General features: G+C 35.2%; 2 protein-coding genes across 2 annotated transcripts; both read right to left on the reverse strand.

Moving 5' to 3' along the window:
- Positions 1–3,459: 3,459 nt before the first annotated feature.
- LOC132124283 (ubiquitin-conjugating enzyme E2 variant 2-like) lies at positions 3,460–9,659 on the reverse strand. The gene is made up of 4 exons (XM_059535232.1): positions 9,573–9,659; positions 7,356–7,504; positions 5,515–5,640; positions 3,460–3,970 (listed from the first exon to the last, which is right to left on the reverse strand). Exons 1-4 carry the CDS (start codon positions 9,586–9,588, stop codon positions 3,824–3,826), a joined length of 438 nt encoding a protein of 145 aa, XP_059391215.1. The 5' UTR covers positions 9,589–9,659; the 3' UTR covers positions 3,460–3,823.
- A 573-nt stretch (positions 9,660–10,232) lies between these two features.
- Positions 10,233–19,197, reverse strand: LOC132124280 (DNA replication licensing factor mcm4-A-like). Its single transcript, XM_059535231.1, has 17 exons — positions 19,122–19,197; positions 18,188–18,245; positions 17,942–18,076; positions 17,688–17,851; positions 16,095–16,196; positions 15,901–15,996; positions 15,692–15,787; positions 15,078–15,216; positions 14,771–14,991; positions 14,485–14,605; positions 13,643–13,902; positions 13,182–13,547; positions 12,970–13,097; positions 11,895–12,102; positions 11,493–11,721; positions 10,571–10,704; positions 10,233–10,459 (listed from the first exon to the last, which is right to left on the reverse strand). Exons 2-17 carry the CDS (start codon positions 18,231–18,233, stop codon positions 10,367–10,369), a joined length of 2,538 nt encoding a protein of 845 aa, XP_059391214.1. The 5' UTR covers positions 18,234–18,245; positions 19,122–19,197; the 3' UTR covers positions 10,233–10,366.
- Positions 19,198–19,859: the final 662 nt, after the last annotated feature.

The raw sequence follows: 19,859 nt of genomic DNA on the forward strand, positions 1-19,859 counted from the left end.
GCTTTCCGTTTGGCAAGGTCAATAAAGCATGTCTTTTTTGGAAACATAAAAATAATGCATAGCTGCTGCATGCAAAGTCGTGGCAGTGCGCTCTAGTGATCACAGAAGACACTGCATGCACAGAAGCTCCTAGTGAATTAGAAGCAGATGAATGAACCTCATGGCTTTGCATATAGCGCCTCCTTGTGACATGCTTAAAAAGTCAAAGCTTTTGATCATATGTAATTCCTGCAGAGTTTTGCACTAAGCAAGGTGTTGTGATGTGACAGTTTTTCTCAACCTTGGTCCATGCAGGAACGGATCAAAGAACACAAATGTGTTTCGTTGATCTTTACAGAGAGAGCAATAAAACTAGATTAAACTGCACTTTCCTGCAGCATATTCACAAAACACATCATTCACATCTGAAAGAGAATCTAAGCATAGAGAAAGAAGGAGAAATAATCTTTCAAGATGTCATTTTTATCCTGACGACATGCTGAAACATCTATAATAGCCTTCATTAGACATTCCTCATCAACCACAGTGGCACACAGCACTAAAGAAGATATTATGAAGAATGTTGGAAACCAAACAGTTGACTGCAGCCATCGACTTCCATAGAATTGTATTTTTTTTTCATTCTATGGAAGTCAATGGCTACCGTCAACTGTTTGGTTTTCAACATTCTTCAGAAAGTCTTCTTTTGTGCTCAACAAAAGAAAGAAACTCATACAGGTTTGGAACAACTTGAGGGAGAGTAAAATATGACAAAATTTTCTTTTTTGGGTGAACTGTCCAGTTAAGTCACATTTAACCCACTTGTTGTCTTATAAAAGCTCATTTTAACCTGGAGAGAATTTACTTTTTCTCGCAATGTTGTAGCATTAGACTAAAACACTTTAACAGCACCACCCCCCCCCCCCCCCCAAAAAAAACAAACTTATTTGCTATTTTTTCCTCACCTTGTTATACTTATTTGTGTATTAATACCAAATATTGGAATCATTCTTTTTATCAACTTGTTTTTGTTTAATCAGCACAGGTTTTTTTATTGCTTTTGAACTGAATGATCTGAATGCTTATCTGTTTCTAAGTGAATATTGCCAGAATTATCCATAAATATAGCTTTTTTTCACTCAAGAACTGAGGTGCCTATGCTCATATCAGTGAGGCATATGATCAATCAGTTCCAAAAAGATTTCCAACACAGCACAAAGTTTAAACATGTCTGGGGGGTAAATCTCATTACAATATAGCAAACATATCAAAGCAAGTGACATCTGGGCTCAAATCCTGCAGAAGCTTTTCTCAGAATTCCCCCTTTTGCTGCTAGTCTCAAGGTCATCTTTGAGTCAGAATGTGTCTAAATTCATTAAATGTACTCATTTCAAACCGTTTATCAAGTTTAATAACTTCTTTTCATGAAATGTTTTATTACATTCATCTAATTCAGTGACATTCAGGGATTTTTACTGTGGCTTGAGTGTCCAAATACTTCACGGCTGTGTGATGTGAGGCTTGTGATTTTAGTTAAGAGAAACAAAGACAACCTATGATGTGGCTGAGCTTCTCAGCACACAAGAATTTATGTGAAATGTATTTCAAATGTCATAGGTTCTACAATTTTCCAGCTAAATCTGTAGAAAATAGCATCTTGGCCCTAACAAGACCCCTTAGTGGAAACAAAATCAATATTTAATGGACAGGGAATATAAAATGGATGAGACACAATATTTCCACTGACAGACAGGTCTTCTTCTGTCATGTCCGGTGATGAACCAAAGGCCTTAAACCACAAGGACGAGACAGCAGGACTTACGTAATGCGATGCATTTCCTAATTAAATATTTAGCAATACTCAACCAGAAACATACACGGACTTTAGGACTTCAATTTATCCATAATGATTAGATCTTAAAAAATGTCTCTATGCACCATATTAGTTCACCAATATATATATATATATATATATGAGGTGAGTTCCTTACCTACTGCAAAACATACTGCAAGAGATACACCAACAACTTGTCACTTGTGTTACTCTCAAATATACACCTGTGTAATTGATCTAATATTCAATTATATATATATATCAATATTATGAACATGAGTTCCTTAAAATTACATACTAGTAGAGGCAGATAAGGTATAAAGCAACACTTCTGAGGGCACTGCCCAAATGACAAGCTAAATGAGGTGTAGATGACAATTTATTTTTTTAATATTAATTCCATAAATACTACGAGCAACCTTGCAAAAAAAAACCAGAGTAAGAAACGAGTGTGTTCCACAATGTTTGTTTTATTATTCTGAACATAGTCCCGGTGTCACAAATTCAACTTAACTTGATAATGTGTCTTAAAAAAAAAACCTGAACAGGGAGAAGAAAATAAAAATGTTTCTTAGGTGAATTACAGGGTGATTCATCTGTGGCTCTGAAAATGTCGAGACCGTAAGAAAACTGCCACTACATATATTAATTTGCACAATAACTGCCTATTCGTTTTCGCTAATGAAAACTTCAATAAAAAGGTCATAAGCATAAATGAAGAACAGCACAACAAACCCCCACCTTTCACTTGAATTACAATTGAATTTAATGATTCTCTTCGTTCGAGTACCTAAGGATTATAACAGTGGTTCTAATGTAATAATTTCTGAAGCACTAGTTGGTGGTGTAATGAAAGCTACATAACAGCATGCTGTCGCAGTTACAGGTGGAGTCATAAAGCACCGTGGTAAAGCAAGGGCAAGTATACAGCAAATCCTTACCACTGACACAAACAGTGATTCCTACTAAAAAACAACCTACCTCAAACTCACTTTGAACTGATTTTCACAGTACGTCACCTTACTAAGTGTGTAAAATCTTCAAACGCTTTAGATAAACTTATGTAATGAGCGATTTAAATGTTAGGGATCACAACAACACACACTTGTGTTGAGTTACACTGCAGTGACATGAGATCAATGTGAGCGTTTACTGGTAGGACTGATGTAGAAAATGAATCTTATCACTGTAAAAATAAGGCTGTTTCATTCTAATGATGCAAACCGCAAATCGGACACTCTGAATCCCGTCCCTGAATGGCAAGGGTTTGCCGTTTTATTCGTACAGTAACATCTCAGCGTATTTCTGCGGCGTGTGATGACTCGTATACAGAGTCCGACAGCAGGTTGGAGAGTCATATGTTAATGCACCCGACAGATCCTTGTGCACGGTTTGATTTCAGAACAGAACGCGCTGAAACACACTGCGATTGTGTCAAATACAGACATTAAAAACTAAAAACAAAACAGAAGAGAAGTTCAGAACGGCTCCCAACCCTTTTGCGATTCTAGCAGACTACAGGCACACTTTTAGGACCCTTAACGTTATTGTCAGTGAGGGGTTCAGACATACACACACAAAAAGCTGCTTTTTATGTTTCTCTCTTTTTTTAATAAGCATGCCGTTGTATATGCATCCTATGTTTGTTTGTTTTGGCGTCCTGTTACTTTAACTTAAAACGAACAGATCTCTATATAAACCTCACCTAGCATGCCTTCTTTCTGCATCTATGCTGACTATGCTGTTCATCATCATAAAGCTCATGGTCGATGTAAATGGAAGAGAAGAGGTTTGTGCACTCGTAACTTTAAAACACAATTGAACATGGTGCCACACAATATAGGCGTTTTGCTTTGTTTCTCAAGCTAAACTATTAGAAATGTCCAATCGTGCCCCCGCAGAGGAGACTGTTTGTGTGTGGAGTGAGTCATATTTGTTTTTTCTTTTCTTGATGGTTTACAAGACATTTCTAAATGGTTTAAGACAGAGGGTCATAACAATCATTTAAAATTAATTGCTGAATGTCTGTCCTTCTGGTGGTTGAGGAAGCTTCATATTCTCTTTGGACATCATAAGACGCCTTAGCTCTTGAAGAACGACTTTAATGCTATATGAGTTTTGCCATTTTGCTAGAATTGGTATGCTACGTGAATCCACCTGAAACAAAAGAAGAGACAGAAAGAAAGGGAGGGGACATGTGGAAATGAGTAACATGATTTCAGTTACAGCCGCACACGTCATTAAACACTGCAAGAGTGCATTTGCATTGCACTGATGTCACAAAATTAAAAAAAATATACAGGATTTAATAAAGATTTTTGGGGGGTTTTATACAAGCTAAACTCTGTCAATTGTAATTGGAATCATTTCAATTAATTCCTCAGTTATTAAAATGAATAAATAAAAATACAGTAGACATTAAAATACATAGTTTTAACCCATGTGCTGTTTTTATTAAATAAAACTAGGTGTTTCCCCGTTGAAAAGTGACTTTAAAAAAAACTAATAGTATATCTCTTATGCTATATTATCATCAAATCTTGGATTTCGAGGGGGGGGGGGGGGGGGGGTCACAAATCAGCATAAACATTTTTTAAAACATTGAAGTTGTTATGCCCTGTGTGAGTAAAATCACTAAATTATAGTCCAATGCAATAACATTAGCATTTTCTGGAAAACAAAAATACAAATCAATCACAACATGATATTGGTAACGATTATTTAAAAGCTCATCTGGAATGAAAACCATTCCCACTTTAAAAAAAATACCAGTTTTGCACAGCTAAACATAAAGCTTGAACACGTCAATGAGATTTCCTTTTTAACGAAACATGCCAACTAGTTAAAAAGCACAATAACAGTAAAAGCTTGAACTAGAAAAGTCAATTAAAGTGGGTGCAAATAATATCACTGTAGCAGCAAAAACGTATCACAAAAATGTCCTGTGGTATCAGTATGACTGCTATATACAAATGTACCAAATAGACCTCAATTTCCAGATGTGGCAGACGCTTGTGCTTTATAATCATTACTGTAGTTTAAGGTAAGATGTGTCATGATGTAATCTAGTGACCAAAAACAAGAAACTGAACTCTTTATTGTGCACAGATCTTCAGTCTGAGCATGGGGAAATATCAGTGTCACTGCTGTATATTTTTAAGAAGTCATATATATATATATGTATGTTTTCCCTTTACTTGTCTACAGGTATTCAATTTAATATTGAATTTAAAGCACAGCTTATCATATTTCCTCCTACTTGTTTCAACAAATTAGCTTGTAAAAGTGTAGTTATTCTTAAACCAATATATTTCAAACAGCACAAAGGTTTTGAATCTATATCCAACAGACTACTTCGACCAGCCATTAAGAAAAATGGACACAAATGAGAATTCAATAGAAGAAAACCCTCTGTGGTGTAATAAAGCGATTCATTTACTATTATTCCTTTTCTATTCTGTATCCAGCTGAGACTCATTAGATGTGTTTGAGGTTCATTATTGGTTCTGCTTAGGCACAGTGAAAAACGTCCCTCCTCTGCAGTACTGATGTGACTTGAGGGCCTCTGTTCTGCATCGCTTTGAAAAACTGCAATGTCACACATTTCTAACAGTTTGCTGATAAATGCTCTCTAACACAACAGACAATACCTTGTTAAAATAACAATCAAAATACTCATTCATAAAAATGATTAAACTTACCATCCCATTGGAATTATTTATTCCATTCATGCTAATTTTCGTTACAAATCTAACAGTCGGTGGTACTTCGGGATATTTAGGTCCGCACTCCACTTTCAGGCTGTATATCCTGTTTTCATAATTAGTCTGAGAAATGAGGAAAAATTCAAAGGTTACAGCCGAAATGCCAAGTGGAACATGAAAGTGAGAGGATAACGAACACATCAATTCATCAAAGAGAACAGACCCACACAACCTGAAAGAAAAAAAAAGTTTGCATGCACTTGACAATCTGATTTCATGCATGGTATTCTAAACAATAACAGCACACAATGATAAACTACAGACGGAAACACAGTGTCGCTCTAAAATCAAGGTTTTATGATGGTACATTTGAGAACATTTAAGAATAAAGAAGATTAACAGAATGAATTGAAGGGAACACAATATATCAATATATTCTCAAAATGCATATGTCTAAGGAGCACAAAATGAGAAAGTTTAAAAAAAACCTACTTCAAACTAACAGCTTAAGGCTTAAACACTTTTGTTCCCAACCACTAGAATATGGAAATAAGCATAACTTTAACTGCACCTGCAAATATATGATGTTCTTCCTCAGCAGCTCTCAGTAAGTTTCTTTTTTTTTTTTTTTAAGTACAAATATCTAAAGATTCTTAAATCAACATACATTTTCTCGAGAAGCAATATGACTTAAGAATAGAAGTCTTATTTTCTGAGTAACTGAACAAAATGAAAAACTATAAAGAGAAAACAAGTTTTCACGCTCTTTTGACGGATATTTGTAAATGTTTTAAGCATAAACTCACTCCTTTTTTTTTCAGGTTGTCAGAAAACATACATTTTTATCTCAAGTAAATGTATTGTGAATATCAAGGATATTTATACATTTCTATTGCAGTGCATGCGCATTAAATGCTATAAATTTAAGACTTTTTAAAAGACAGTAAAGACAGTTTAAGACCTTTTAAAGGCCTTAATTTAAAAAAGGGTGAATTAAGACTTTTTAAGACCCGCAGAAACCCTGTAACTTTTATCTTTAAATGATGAACACAAAAGGAATAACAGAAAGGAATTCAATAATATTATCTATACACAATTATCCTGCAATTTCAGGCTAGCCGAGTATTTTGGATGCAAAAGAAAACTGAACTACTTCTGTTTGGTAGTTAAAAGCTCCCTGAAAAAAAAAACTAAAAAAAAAATACTAAAAGATACAGTTATCTTACATCGCCTCTAGAACAGCACTTTTATTGGTCATATTTCACACTGAATTCAAAATAATACATTTTATAAATTACATTTTTTAAAAATGAAGGAAATTTTAGGTCCTTTAAGATTATTTGCACATTATTGTCATACCAATTCAGGATATTTTTATGCCTAAAATTTACTGCAGTTAAAAAATAAATAAATAAACTTAAAAAAAAAACCTGGACACAATTAATTTTGTTTAATTACAAACTGCATAAATTACATTTACAATGAAAGTGCTTAACTGTCAATACAATTTTGCCATTGCAAACGGTCATAAAAATAGGCTTTATTATCTTTATGCAAAATATAATTTCAATAATTTTTGGAGTGAAATATGATCTGGTAGGTTTGATGGAAGGTTTCAATTTACCAATTAAGCAAATGAAACAAATTCACAATTTATCCTGAAGACTTCTGAGAGCTCCATATTCCCCGTCCAATTCAGAATTGGCAGCCAATAGGAAAAAATACATAAATAACTGAAGTATGTTTCTGCTGCAGCACTGCTTTCATTGCATGCATCTTTATCTTTCGGTCATGTGTCAGCCTGGACTACATTAAACATGATTAAACAGCAAACATACTCGTGCAGGTCCGATGATCATGCCTGTCCACCGTGTGAGAGTCATATCCTCGTCATCCTCCAGACCCCAGCTCACCGTCCCATCACCGACACCCTTCTGTCCTTCCTCAAGCTCTTCCAACAAACGAAAATTACGAGGGACTTTAACTCCTGCAAGAATCAATTCATGAACAATTAAAACCAGTGTCTCCGTAAACCTTTGTTTGCAGCTGATTAGTTCATATTTGACATGTTTTCGATGAAGTATAATGATTTGTCCTAACTCATGTATAATTATTATACATGCTGTTTTTATGAGTTCATATGACTTCATAGACACCTCAAGACTACATAAGTGAAAAGCAAAATGAATAAAAGTTGATTTTAAATGAATTGGGAAACCTAAAATACACACTTTTCCTTTACTTATGAATATTTATTATTAAATTTATGCAAAAAAAAATGTTCAATTTTATTCAGGGTTCCCCCTTACCATTTGATCAATGAATTCCCATTATTAAATATTAAATATTTAAGAACAGACAGAGCACAGCTAAAAAAAAAATGCTAATGCTTAATTTAAACATTATTTCAGCTTCTCTTGTTTGTGAATGTGAAAAACCTCATTTAAGGTGCAATTTCATTTAAATACTCAACCAAAACAAAAATGATACTGTAGGCACATTTAAGTGGATGACACCTATAAGATTAAAACACAAAATCTGTGCGGTTTCAATTGTGAAACATTAGTTATATGTGCATTTCACCATGGAGTATCACCCAGTGTTTTCATAGATACCGCTGAAAAAGTGGAGGGACAAGATTTGCAAGTTCAGGTGAGGCTCTAAGGAAAGGCTGAATGATTCAGGAAATGACACCCATGTTGCTCTATCAGGGTTTATCACTTCTTCACAATCTCAAGACGATCGCGGCATGCACGAGCCTGAACAGCTCAATACATTTCTGATGATGCATCTGACCTCATATAAACATTTAAGATAGGCTACATATGCAAACACACACAGTCCTAAATTTAATTTACATTTCAATAGTTCACGCTTACATATAATTAGCTGAGGTATGGAATGCGTATTTGGCGTGCTGTCCGGGGAAGGGCTCCGAGCTCGGGAATGGCCCGAACCTTTTCCCCGTCTATTTATAAAGTGAACTTGAAGTGAGGAGATGGGGTGGAGGAGGGATGCTGATAAACCGTCAATGGATAGAGGTAAGTCAGCGATATTTATACTATGGGATTGATTACTTGATTATGGTCCACCTGTGTTGATTAGGCTAAGTATCTGACGCGCTCCTCCCGAATCTTATTAATAAAATTACATATATGTATATCTAGATATGCACATTTCCAAATTAGCCTGTGCAAATGTAAAGATCTAATCTCATGATCTATGGGTTTTAACATATTTAAAAATACAATGCTGTTGTTTAACGTTACATAGAAACTCTAAATGTCATTTTATCTGAACATACACGATCTTACACTGCTGAAATATGAAGCTACAGACAATATTAAATAATCATAATATATTTCTAAAATGTCATAAGTTTAACGGATTTAAAAACTCTCCGTGAGTGTATAGTAAATAAACACACTCATAAACTCTAAACCTCATGTAACGTTATTCTGTTATGAAATGGCTTTATACGTTACTTGAATGAGTGTTGTTATGCACCTATAAATCTATTTACAAAATCAAAACGCAATCTTCTGCAAAGATGTGTTATCTTTAAGAGGTTTAAATGACTCTGTGAGGAAGTAATAACCTGATCAGGTGCTATTATAACAGATAAACAGCAGTTAAAGGCCCGTTTATCATGACTCTGGACGGATCCAGCAGCAGCGCGCACGTCAATGCTCCGCCTCGCCTCGCCTCGCCTCAGCACCGAAACACCCGCCCAACTACAATATTCAGCATTAAATCTACACCTTACTACTATATAAGAGCATAATTATATCTGATGTGTTTCTGTAATATTTATTAGCTAATACATAAAAATAAATACGATGTTATTTTTAAAGTAAATGTCTGAGTGAGGGCCGTTAGCTCGATGCTAACACACACACTGTTTAAAACGCACACAGATCTGTTAAGTGAAATTAGTCAAGGCGTCTGATCACTGGAAACCTCTCGGATAATCTATATAGGGTCGTGAAGCACGGGCTTGGCGCTTCTGTTGTTAAAACACGGCCGCAGAGGACTGAAGAGATTGTGAGACAAACCTGAGGAGGCTGCCATCTTCTGTCCGAATCCAAAAGCGTACGAAAGCGTGACGTCGACGCGTCATGTGACTAACGTCTGTAGAGAAAGGGGCGTGGCTCCACAGCAAAATTCTAAATAAGGTATGTAATTTATTACGCTTGAGATAAAAAATTACATTTGAATTCAGTTCAATCGTTTCACTAGTTCACCTTGAGGGTGTTTTCTTTTTTTATGTAATTGAGTTAGAAATATAGTTAATTGGTAATTTTATCTTTGTCCCATTTCACTTTTCAGTCTTTTAGCCCTCTCTAATATATATATAATTTATTTTTAAGTAACAGACTTTTAGTTTAAGTATTTTTTTTACTTAGTTAATCTGTTTAAATTCCTAAAATTACACAATTATATAATTCCCTCTATTCCATAATTTTATTTCCATTGTGTAAATACTCCATTTATAAAAACAACTCAAAAATCTAGTTGCTGTATGATAATACACTGTAATTTCACAGTGTTTTTTTTCTATTTATTTGACTTGCTTGGTTTTGCACTGTTGTTATTGCAGATGTTTAAGTGATTATTTTTGAGGTTTCAACCAGCACCATGTGATTGATTCGGATCAGTGAATAGATGCTTTCCATACTTGATTATGTAAATAACAGCTATAAACCACCAAAGTCTTCTTTTGTACAACAAAACCAAAATCATTTATTGCAACCAGAAATTGTCCATACATATGACTATTAACAATAATTGCTCTAAAGAAACAAAGAATAGGATGAAGCAAGTAACAGAGGAAGCAGCAGTCGAGTGTTCACAGAAGCCGAACGGTCTTTCCTGTGACGGTCAGATAATCTTCATCAGCAAGTGCTCTGAGGGCCTCGTCAAACATGTCCTTTGTGATGGCCTGAAATGAGAGGGAGAAACAGTTCACATCCTTTCTTACCGATATATAGCTGGAGTATCTATGCTTTCTTAGTACTATTAAAATAAGAATAAGAATAAAAAGAAAACATACCGCTTCTGACTGGCCACGGAGATCATCAAACAGCTGCTGGTACTTCATAGCTGGTGTTTTGCCCTTTGATTGAATGAGTTTCTTCAGGGCCTGAGCCACTTCCTCCTTGCGCTTGCGTGCTGTAGCACTCATCCCTGTCCAGAAACAATCATCAGACTCAACAACATCCACAGGTACTAGTTAAGGCATAATAAAGGGATAATTTGAGGAAGAGCACTAAAATGAAGATAATAAATAAATAAATATTTAATTACATTGATTTATTACCATTTTATTAATAAAAATTATTTTTATATGATTTTTATATATTAAATTATTTGTATATATTAATTGTTCTTTTATAAAGCATTTATATCAGTACTGAATTAAAACCACTGTAAGTTGTTCACTAGTTAAGGATAATTAGTGGAATTAAATTGAGGAAGAGCAGCGATTCTGAAAAATTTCAGAAAGAAGTGTAACAAATAGTACTTTATATAATTACGTTACCGATTTATTATTACTGTTTTACCCATTTAAAATATTTTCAGAATTTTAAAATAATATTTGATTACGAAACAATGTTCAAAATGAAAACTAGCCAATAATAAATAAATCTATATAATAATAATTTTTATATTACAGAATTGAATAATGGTATATCATTTAATATAATTAAGTTATCTATTTATTTTATCAATTAAAAAATGTATTTTTATATGAATATTTTGAGGAATAGCCCTCAATTACTAATAAATCATTTGATTATGGAGTAATTCTCAAAATGAAAAAGTAACAAAAAACATTTTACATCATTAGACTATTATTCATTATTAAAAATAATAATTTATTATACCTCTCACTAACTTAATGTTAAATGAGCCCATGTGACTTGACCTGGCCAGTACTAACGGTTTATTACGACCTAATCTCTAAGCCCTACCTGTGGTGAGGATGGAGATATCCACGAATCCTGTCCTGGGGTCAGTTGCAGACTGTTTTAGGGCCTCTCTGTGCAGTCTCTTGGCTTCCTCCACGTCAATGGACTCGACTTTGCTTGAGAAACGCACTTTAGCGTGACCTTCAGCCAGTCTGATGAGAGACTCCAGCTGACGGGGGTACGCAGACACCATCCCTCTGCCGCTGCCGATCTTACGCATGTCTACATAGGCCTGCAAAGTCAAAATGACAATTAATTTGATAATGTTAACATTAAGAATTACCAGTCTCTTTAAGACAAGTCATGTCACTGAGTGGCCATCTTTGAAACGCCTCTCGGGCATCTCTTTAAATGGGGAAACATCAAATTCTTCTACAGATACACTGATCTACATCATTTACTTGCCTCTATAAGAGCCTGACTAGCTTCTTCACTGAGTCTGGGATGCACAGTTGTACGTGCGAAAGCGATGTAGTCTTTCAGCATGGCCATGTCCAGATGCTCCTCTTCGATCTGCTCTTCACTCTGATAATACAGAGACACGAGGTGATGCGCCAGACGCCGGTCATACGCCTCGTCCTGAGGGTCCAGCATCAGGAAGATCAAATCAAACCTAAGAACCACAGAGTTTTCAGCTTAGTGTTTCATCAAAGAAAAAAGAAATGCTCAGGTGAGGTAAAAAAAAAATAAAATAAAATTTTTTTTACAAAAATGGAATGAAATGTATTTTAGCATTTGTATTTTAAGCTTTAAAACAGTTTGAGATCATTAAAGGCTACATTTACCCCATTTACTGTAATAACTGTCTCTAGCGTTACTGTGTACATCAACTTAACAGTTTATAAAGTACATTTTATCCACTTCTGAGAAGACTCTTTACTGCTCACACACACTCATTCATAAATTCAGTCCTATTCAAAAGTCTGGGGTCAGTAAGGTTAGTGGTCGGTAACTTTTACTTTTATTTAGCAATGATGGATTCGAACTTTTATTAAAGAGTCCTGAATTTTGTTTTTCTTCTCTATATTAAGCAGCACATCTGCTTTCAATCAGTTTTTATAGGTACTTATATATATATTTTTATATAAATGTAAAATTTTGAATGTTTTAATTTTGTTTCACTTTCATTTAATTTTAAGGTTTTAGTAATTTTATGGCATGTTTGTTTTTGTTTTTTTAAAGCTGTCTAAATGGTTGTTGTTGTTGTTTTAGTTTTTGTTATTTTAAGTCCAATTGAACTAAATGAAAATTATAAATGTCGCAACTAACATTTATTTCAGTTAACGTTTAAGAAACAAAAGTGTTTATTTACGGTTTAGACTAATTATTAGAACCAAACTTCTGAATGGTAGTGTAGCTCACTCTTCACAATCAACTGCAATCCTGACAGATACAACTTTCTTGCATTCTCTCAGAAATAAATCACATTATGGATGTTAAATATGTTTTATGTAAATACTGTGTCATGTTGTGTTCTTACCTGGACAGAAGTGTGTGAGGCAGCTGGATGTTTTCTATAGTCGTCTTCTTGGGATTCCACTGAGATTCCACTGGATTGGCTGCGGCGAGGACGGAGGTCCGAGCATTAAGTTGGCAGATGATCCCAGCCTGGGACACACAAACACTGCATTCATGACCTGTCCTGACAAAACCATTCACTCATGAAAATGATGGCTCACGCATCGCCCTCACCTTAGCAATCGAGAGCGTTTGCTGCTCCATGACCTCATGCAGCACAGACCGTGTGCTGTCGCTCATCTTATCGAACTCGTCGATGCAACAGATGCCGTTGTCACTGAGCACGAGTGCTCCTGTCTGCAGAACCAGCTGACGTGTTTCTGGGTCCTTCATCACATACGCTGTGAGACCCACAGCACTGGATCCTTTCCCAGACGTGTACTGGCCACGAGGAACCAGGTTATACACGTACTGCAGCAGCTGGGATTTACTGGTGCCCGGATCACCACAAAGCAGGATGTTGACCTCTGCACGGAAGTTTCCACGGCCCGTCTGAGTGAAGTCCTTACGGGTCCCGCCAAACAACTGCAACAGGATGCCCTGGAAAAAATGCCTACTATCAACTCACATCCTGAGAAACATTTGAATAACGTGAGGTAAAAAAAACCTCTTAAGCAGCACTGACTGAAACTCACTTTCTTGATGTCCTCGTGTTCATAGATACTGGGCGCCAGCGCAGAGGACAAGCGGTCGTAGACGTCCGGTTTGGCCGCTAGCTCTTTCAGCGCTGCGACCCGTTCTTTAGTGAAGAGTTTCTGCTCGCCGTCCTCGTCCAGTCCATGAAGACGCTTCTCATCCGTCTTCCGGAAGTGGATGGCGTCGATGTGGGTCTTGTACACGGACTTCACCTGGCTCTGTCGTGGGTTCAGACGCATGGGGGCGGCTCTGTAAATGCCTGATGAGAACAACAGACATGCTGCTTAGTTTTTTCACAATAACACTTATCTTAAAATACAATACTTCAATTAGCATCAAACCTTTTGAAAAGTTGGATTTCAAATTCTATTCTCAAATCCTAGCACTTGTGCTAAAATATTTAGATTTGAAAAAGTAAAAAAATATTAAATAAAGAATTATAACACACTTAGATACACAAACACCAACAACTACTAACATTATTAATATTAATAAATTATAGGATCACGTAACACAATATACTAATATATATATATATATATATATAATATTACTATTATTTTATTATTAAGAGGTCAAAAAACCCAAATGTTAGGAAATCTGAACTTTCATTTTTGAATTTTTTTGACTTGATATAATAAACTGTTCTTATCAGTTATTCTTCAGAAAAGTATCCTAATGTAATGGGTCTGAAAGTTTAGCTGTTCAACTAGGTCTGCTCCATAACTTTGAGAAAGCTACAATACAGTGCCTTGTTCAGATCGAAGAAAGTTAAGGGTTCAAATAGCATCAGGTACTCTACAGAACCACATAACAAAGCTTCAACAACAGCAGGTCGTACCGGTGATGTTTATTCTGTCTCCAGGTTGTACTTTGTCAACTAGGTCATTGTGTGCATAGACGACTGTGGTGTGTGGCGTCTGACCCGCAGGCATGTCCTCTGGAGATTCCTGCAGTTTTATCTGTCACCACAAAAGATATTGAAAAAATAATAATAATAATGCGCCTCAATTTCTGTAAGGGTCTTAAGGACTAGTAAACAAATGCAACCAAGAATAACAACCTTTCTTAACCAAGTTAAATATCTCAAAGAGATCAAATGCACTAAAGATTCTACGTGAACTCACCATTTGTTTGTCAGAGAAGGCGGAGCGGTTATGCACCAGCGCCATGCTGTGGGTGGTGTTGCAGTTGCGGCAGACGGCAGGTTCAGCGATGCGGCCGCGGTCCACCTCCACACGTGTGTTAAACGCACACACCTGACAGCGGAAGAACGCCTCCTGCATCTCAGGGATCAGCTGAGAGGTGCGAATCACCATCCCACTGATAGTGATGAGCTGGTCAATGTCTGAAAGGAGATAAGAGACGATCATGTGACGGCTGCAGACATTTATCAATAAACTGCATGTGATCATTAAGCACTGCTTCACTTACCTTCAGGGTTGAGCGCACGCATGTTTCTGGTTTTCAGGGCACTGTAAGGACGCACTTGAATCTGATGCTCCAACACGGAGTCTGTGAAACGATCGAAGAAGAGCTCATTGACGGCCATATCAAAAGTGGGGATGACTTCCTGTGAGGATGAGAGTCAAAGAGCTCAGTAACAGGTCAAAGTGACAATACAAACGTTTTTTTATGTTGTTGAAAGAAAAAGCTCATCAAGGCTGCATTTATTTGATAAAAAAAAAAAAAACAGACTAATTGTGAAATATTATTCCAATTTAAAAGATCTGTTTTCTATGCAAGTATATTTTAAAATGTAATTTATTCTTGTGAAGCAAAGCTGAATTTTCAGCATCATTACTCCAGTCGTCAGTGTCACATGATCCTTCAGAAATAATTTGATTTGCTGCTCAATGTTAAATTTTCTGGAATAGAATAGAACATTCTAAACAACATTGCTACATTAAAAATCTCTTTAAATTTTTACTTTATTATACATTTAATGTGTTTTTGCTGAATGAAAGTATTAATTCCTGATCCCAAACCTTTCTGGGTAGATACTTTTTGATGCTTATTGTTTATTATTAATCTCAATACTCGCTCACCTGTGGATAACAGATCAGCTGACGGTAGAGATCAGCATCAAATGTCTGAATATGACTGCAGTTCACATTCAATACCGGCTCTCCAACAACGCTGATCTGAAACACAAAACAGCCATATTAGAACACAAGAACTGGATATTAACGATTCGGCATCACGAAACATGAACAATCATTGTTTATGCCTTTCTAATCAGTCCTGCACTCCTCACCTCATCCAGTTTCTGTATATAAAGAGGCTCGTTCAGATCCAGCCCAGCGTTCTCCTCCTCTCTGGAGTTGGGGTCTGTGAACTGCTGAAGGAAACGCTGCAAAAAAAAAAAAAAAACACCACCAAAGATGATTTTTTTTCCATGGAAGATTAGCTTTATGCCAGTCAGCTGTGGATGGCTGTAGTGACACACACCTGAAACTTCTCCTTGCAGGTTCCCACGTTGACATCAGTCCCCCAGATCACCAGTCTCTGTCCTGGACCCTGCTCGTTGCCGGCCACAGCATCTCCAGACGGCTGAGAATGACGAGAGATGCACAGATCCAAATAAATAAATGCATGCAATGATTTTAAAATTATTTAAAATCTTTTAAATTCCAATTTTTTTTTATTTGTAGTCATTTTGTTCTGCGTTTTGTCTTTTTTTTTTTTTTTATATTACTAAATATTTGTAATTAATTTTTTATTTCAGTAAGTATTTTTCGTTTCAACAAACTTATTTCAGATAGTTTTAATGCAACATTTCTAATATATTTAATATATTCTAATATTACTTTAAAGACGTTTTATAATTTAAATAAATTACAAGTATTTCAATTCATACTTATATATAATTATTATTATTACATTTATTATACTGTAAACACATAAACACACTTAACAACAAAAACAACATAATAATAATAGCAATAATGACAAGAATAATAATAATGAACCAAAATATTTTATTCGTATTTATTTATAGTAATTGTCTCTCGATGATCCTTCTTTCTTTGCATTCAAACATGCCCTCATGTCCAAAAAAATGAAGTATAATAATAATAATAACAAATATGAACGACAACAACAACAATAGTAATAACTAAAATAGTAAACAAAAAATACTTTTAATTTATTTAAATTATTTTTTTATTCAGGAAGGTTGGTAATGGCGCATTAATTTTCTCTCACTGATCCTTCTTTCTACACATGCATACGCATTCAGCTTGAGGTCATAATAATAATAATAATAATAATTATTACACCAGTCTCTGTCCTGGACCCTGCTCGTTGCCGGCCACAGCATCTCCAGACGGCTGAGAATGACGAGAGATGCACAGATCCAAATAAATAAATGCATGCAATGATTTTAAAATTATTTATATACTATTACTTATTTATTTTATTATGAAATAACTTTTCATATTATCAGTGATCGTTTTAATGTTAAATTTTAAGTCACTTTACATTTTTATATTACATTTCAGTGTGAGTTTGCTAATGATTTATATTTTGAAATGCTTTTAAATTCCAATTTTTTTTTATTTGTAGTCATTTTGTTCTGCGTTTTGTCTTTTTTTTTTTTTTTATATTACTAAATATTTGTAATTAATTTTTTATTTCAGTAAGTATTTTTCGTTTCAACAAACTTATTTCAGATAGTTTTAATGCAACATTTCTAATATATTTAATATATTCTAATATTACTTTAAAGACGTTTTATAATTTAAATAAATTACAAGTATTTCAATTCATACTTATATATAATTATTATTATTACATTTATTATACTGTAATAATAATAAGGTTTTCCCTCTTTTTTTGTCCTTATGTGATCACATGCCTGATGCACATGAACAAACTCCAATTAAAAAATGAATTATATAAGTAACCAAAAAATATTTATGATGTGTTAATTCTAATAAACGACTAATTAAAACACTACCAGCAAGTCATAAATCAAAAGATTAACCTCTTAAACTATTTACTTTTTTTATGAAACTGCAAATAACAACAACGTTCACTCACTGGCTCTGAATGCATGTCGACCTGTGGAGCTTTCCGGACAGATCCCAGGTCGGCCCGCTGACGTGCCGGGGTCCCACGTATGCTGCTGCGGGGCGTTCCTTCCACCCTGGAGCTGGGAGTGCCGTACATCAGCGGAGAACTCACATCGACCTCGCTCTGCACGACTGGAGAAAACAAATCTTTATGAATTCCTGACCTGCTTAAATCAGCTTAATTAAATTCAATGCAAGTGAAATGCTGAATACGAGCTGTACCAGAGCGCGGGGCCATAGGGCTGGAGAACAGCGACACGTCCATGGCTGGAGATGTGGGCATGGGCTGAAGCTCTGTGGATGTGTCATGAGCTCTCGACCGCTGCGACGGAGGAGAGAGAGGGTCCTCACTCGCAGCTGCAAACACACACAAACCCTTCACATGCAGCTACTGTCAAAGACAAAGCTGTCACACACTACATGCATGCCAGTATGTGTGTGCATTCAGAGTCAATGTATGTAACTCACAGGTCGGAGGGTCTCTCTTACGGCTCTGGGACGCTGGTGAAGACATCTCGACTCTAAACTAAAAGGTTAAATCTCAAAATTAGTCAGCTGGAACCAAAACATGCTTTTATTACATTTATAGTTATATTATTACGTTTTAACATTAAGTAACTTAGTTTTTAAGTTGTACTAACATTAAATTTAGTTCATGTAAACTCAAATAGTTGCATGTTTATGTTTCATACACAGACTACTTCAGCATGTATGAAACTGAAAATCCTTTAACATTTGGTAATGATTATGACTTAAGTTCTTATAACCTGTTATAACTATTAATGCTATACAAATACTATAACTGCTATATTATAAATGACTTGTGACATACTAACTTATGATTTAAGTTATTGTTACCTGTTATAAAAGATATGCAAATATCATAACTGTTATATAATAAAAGAAAACAAGTTTAATGCTTGCATGAGATCAAGAGCGTAACTTTGGGTCTACCATTGGGGGGGGGGGGGGGGGGGGGTTTAAACTCGAGGCATATTTATTTATTTATTTATTTAATAATTTTCTTGTGTATGAGGTAACATGCTAATTTGGAATTCCTGTATTAGAAACACATGATGAGATGCCCAGAGAATATAATATCTGTCCACGTATAAAAACTTAATATTTTAACTACGCAGCACATTTATTTTGTAAGGACATTGAGAAAGGATGAAACGAAAGCATGAAGGATGTAATTTAAGTATCTTGAAGAGTCAACTAGTAGCACGCTGCATCACCCACAACAACGACATAACTTAGTATTTTAACCAGAATAACTATTATTTTTAAATATAAGTTCACACTATGCCAACGTCCAATTAACCGATACCTTTCTTTTTAGGTTATCGTGATTACGTCTACTTTCAAACACGGTGATTTTATACAGAAATACAACACTTACCGTGCGCACTGTTTCCCTTCTAATGTGGACGGTGGCGCGAAACTGTCTGTGACGTAAATTTCGCGGGGAAATTTTGACTAACCAACAATACGTTCCTCACTATCAGTCGAGAGGGGGGCAAGTGAGCGAAATGTGTGTTTAAACCATATAAAACTCGTTATTTCTTAGATTACACAATTCGTTGCGATTACTTATGTTTAAAATTACAATACACTCTTTTTCAAACGTTTTTAATGGCAGGGCGGCAATTATAGGGCGGGTGACATAAACGAATCGTATGAACTTTTTGGTATCGTCCAAAGTTTTCGCGGGAAAGAACATCAACAGAGAATAAACAGAGGTCATTCCTCTAACATCCACTAGATGTCCACGTGGACAAGATTAATGTGCCTACATATAGAAAAACAACCGTAGCATCCTCACAAAATTATGAATGACTTTTTGGCCTCATTAAGGAAAATTATTTATTAATACAAGTCTAAGGCAGGGGAATAAAACATTTTATTGTGTTGCTTATATAACTGCAAAATTATTTTTAAAAATTAAATATAACTAACAACAAATAGCCTACATTTTGCTTGCTTTAATGCTTTAATGTCGTTTCAATTAATATTATTTTTGTACTGAATTTGTACGTTCAGTGTGCTTCTCAAATACATGGATGTGGAAAAATAAATGAATTTAAATGTGTGTATATTTCCAAGTATACAATAAACACACTTAACAACAAAAACAACA

This window comes from Carassius carassius, chromosome 42, assembly GCF_963082965.1.
Source record: "Carassius carassius chromosome 42, fCarCar2.1, whole genome shotgun sequence".
Taxonomy (NCBI): domain Eukaryota; kingdom Metazoa; phylum Chordata; class Actinopteri; order Cypriniformes; family Cyprinidae; genus Carassius; species Carassius carassius.